The 3,282-nt window shown below is 33.1% G+C and overlaps 1 protein-coding gene across 1 annotated transcript in view; it reads right to left on the reverse strand.

Annotated features, from left to right (window-relative positions):
- Positions 1-288: 288 nt before the first annotated feature.
- LOC125649736 (mis18-binding protein 1-like) overlaps positions 289-3,282 on the reverse strand; it is a 71,131-nt gene continuing 68,137 nt past the window's right edge. The window contains exon 17 of the mRNA XM_056165013.1: positions 289-1,845. Within this exon, the coding sequence (XP_056020988.1) occupies positions 1,693-1,845 (153 nt within the window). The 3' untranslated portion in view covers positions 289-1,692. The remainder of the gene's footprint in view (positions 1,846-3,282) is intronic.

The following is a 3,282-nucleotide window of genomic DNA, read 5'->3' on the forward strand; positions in this document are numbered from 1 at the left end:
CCGCAAACAAGACTACCCTCGTGCAAATCCACGTGTTTTTCACGTGTGTGTAAACAGCCGGAGTGCACCTCAGGAAGTAGCCTCAGCTACCATCAGCAAATAGTTCCTTGGTTATTTCTACAAATCACATAAAATTTCGTAATCAGGGGTACAAAAATTAAGAGAAAAGAAGAGGAAATGAGAAAAATCACTTAAAAAAAGAAATTCTTTTAAATAAATGGAACTACTATTGACTCTAAGTTCATTTTGGTTGGACAATCCTTCATGCCATATTACAATGCAGAACAAATTGAGAGTTTCTAGTTTATTTGATAGCTGTATGAAGTGATATTCTATTGAGCTTGAAATAATTAGTTTAAATGGCAAATGATCATATTGCAACCAATATTTCTTTGTTGAGACATGTGACAAACTGATAAATGTGTGTGCCAGGGGAGAAAAGTCCCAGATCATCTCATTTGAAATGGAAAGATTGTAGAGAAAACACAGGAAAATGTAAATGTTGACATGATACAAGTATTTGAAGGTTTAGGGAATCTCCAAACACATTCGATCCATAAAATGATCAAATAACAACTAAACATTCTTTATATTGTTTATATAAGGCTGAACAAATTAAATTCTATGTTTTACATTCTTAAATTTTCTATAGGTACATGGGATGGCTTTTAAAAAAGATAAACAGGATTTCTAAAAACCAGGATAAAACTCCAAATTACCATGTACCAGGCACACAAAAGATATAAAGAACCCCTACAGACCAATATTCCTACAGAAGAAACTAGCTAGACAGACTGATTACATCTGTACCAATTGATCACATAAGTCATTTTCATAACTGTGAACACTAAAATAAAAAAAATAATTGGTCTCCACTATACTATTTGTTTCTTTGGCCTACTTTCATGAAAACCTTTGTGCTCAGTTGATCTAAAACTTTGAATTTACTTTGGTCAGCCTAAAAATGCTAATAAATATGTATATATACAAGATTTGTGCTTCAAACATTCTTAAAGTACAAGTATCATACCATATTGAGTACTTTTAAATGATATGATGAAAGAAGATACTAACAAATTAAATGTAGTTATATGGCTGTACAGATATACATGTGCATTATAACATTATTTACATATGAACAAATATGTATCATTTCTTGTAACAGGAGAAATATCTAATGCACCAGTAAAACACTAAAATTTTAGAACTTTAAAATGTATCAAGATTACCTAGATTTCTAAACATGCTGTACTTACTCATCAGAATAAAAAATACACATTGAATATGAACAAAGAACATCCTGTGCATAAAAATCTTCCCTTGGTGTGTAACACTGTCCTAGAGAAAGTGAATACTTCCTGTTGTTGTTTATAGTGACATTCCACCATTACATGTTTGTCATAACAGAATATGTCTCCCCACTTCATATTCACCACTTAAAAACTGACAATAACCACTCACTAAAATGGAAATAATCCATGGTCATTCCACTTCATACCGCTAGTCCATTAAGTTGAAGATTACATTTAGTGCAAACAATGCTACACAAGACATTACTTCATTGTTGTGCTCTACACTAAAATCGACATCTTCACAATTTTTTAAACTAAGTCACAATGTTATTAGTTCTGCCTGGTGTACAGAAATTTGACAACATTCATCATTGTTGCCATAACCCTCCAACTAGGCTCCTCAGCTTTCCTCTTCCCCAGAGAAGTAATAATCTATTTCCTCTTCTGAGTCGTCATGGTTATTGTCTGAGCCACAACCCTCCATGAATAAATTCTGGAGATCATCACTCCTCCCAAACAGTTTTTTACTTGGAACAGGAATTTTCTCTTTTACCTGTCAACGAAACAACTACAAACTGCATAAATCTTAATCTAGAGGCCATCTACACTTCTGTCCAATAATTGATGAATGATTTCTTCATGTAAATATCTTCTCACATCAAAGCTGTATCTATTAAACATTAAACACCAAACAGACTCCACTACTATCTCTATTTTTGGATGTCTTAGATTTACTTTATATATGGATATTTAAGATTTACTTTATATATGGATGTTTTAGGCTTACTTTATATATGGATGTGTTAGATTTACTCTATATATGGATGTTTTAGGCTTACTCTATCTTTGGATATTCAAACTTACTCTGTATTTGGATGTTTTAGATGACTAACTTTTTATATGGATATTTACACAATAGCTCTATATTTGCATGTTTCAGATGGCTAACTTTTTATATGGATATTTAGACCATAGCTCTATATTTGGATGTTTCAGATTTACTCTATATTTGGATGTTTTAGGCTTACTCTATATTTGGATGTTTCAGATTTACTCTATATTTGGATGTTTTAGGCTTGCTCTACCTTTGGATATTTCAGATTTACTCTATATTTGGATGTTTTAGGCTTACTCTATCTTTGGATATTTCAGATTTACTCTATATTTGGATGTTTTAGGCTTACTCTATCTTTGGATATTTCAGATTTACTCTATATTTGGATGTTTTAGGCTTGCTCTATACAGTCAAACTTGTCTTAGTGGCCACTTGAAATCAGTGGCCACCCCCGAACAACGGCCACTCTCTGGAAATCTAAACTTTCAGAACTTTGCAAAAATTATGAAACTAGAAATATTTTTAACATGGACGAAACCGGCTTATTTTTTCACAACACTTCAAGAAAAACTCAATTTATTAAGGGAGTAGACTGTGCCAGGGGTAAGCACTCAAAAGAAAGAATCACAGTTGCCCTCTGTGCATCAATGACGGGAGAAAAATTAAAACCCCTTCTTATAGGTAAATCCTGGAAGCCACAGTGCTAAAACCAGAAACACTGCCTGTGACTTGCAAATTTAACCCGGAAGGCGTGGGTGAACTCACATATCATGGAGGAATGGTTAAAAGAACTAGATAGCTCAATGCGTCGCCAGAAACAAAAAATCCTTCTATCTCTTGACAACGCCCCATCTCATCCTGACATTCAACTTTCAAATGTTGAATTCCAAAACACAACTCAAGATATGGGTATCATACAGGCTATGAAACTAAAATTCAGAAAAAGACAGGTACTTTTTCTTCTTCTAACGTTTAAAAGATTCTATGATACACATCTATCTATAACCTTCGTTATGTTTTATTCATAGAGTGTCGTAATTTTATCCCAGCAGTAGAGCATAACTTATGTACGCAATAAAATTTACCGCTATCTTTACATTTTGTACCGATGTCTTTACATTTTCTACTGATGTCTTTTAATGTCATTGTATGAGG

Source organism: Ostrea edulis, chromosome 5, assembly GCF_947568905.1.
Source record: "Ostrea edulis chromosome 5, xbOstEdul1.1, whole genome shotgun sequence".
Classification (NCBI taxonomy): domain Eukaryota; kingdom Metazoa; phylum Mollusca; class Bivalvia; order Ostreida; family Ostreidae; genus Ostrea; species Ostrea edulis.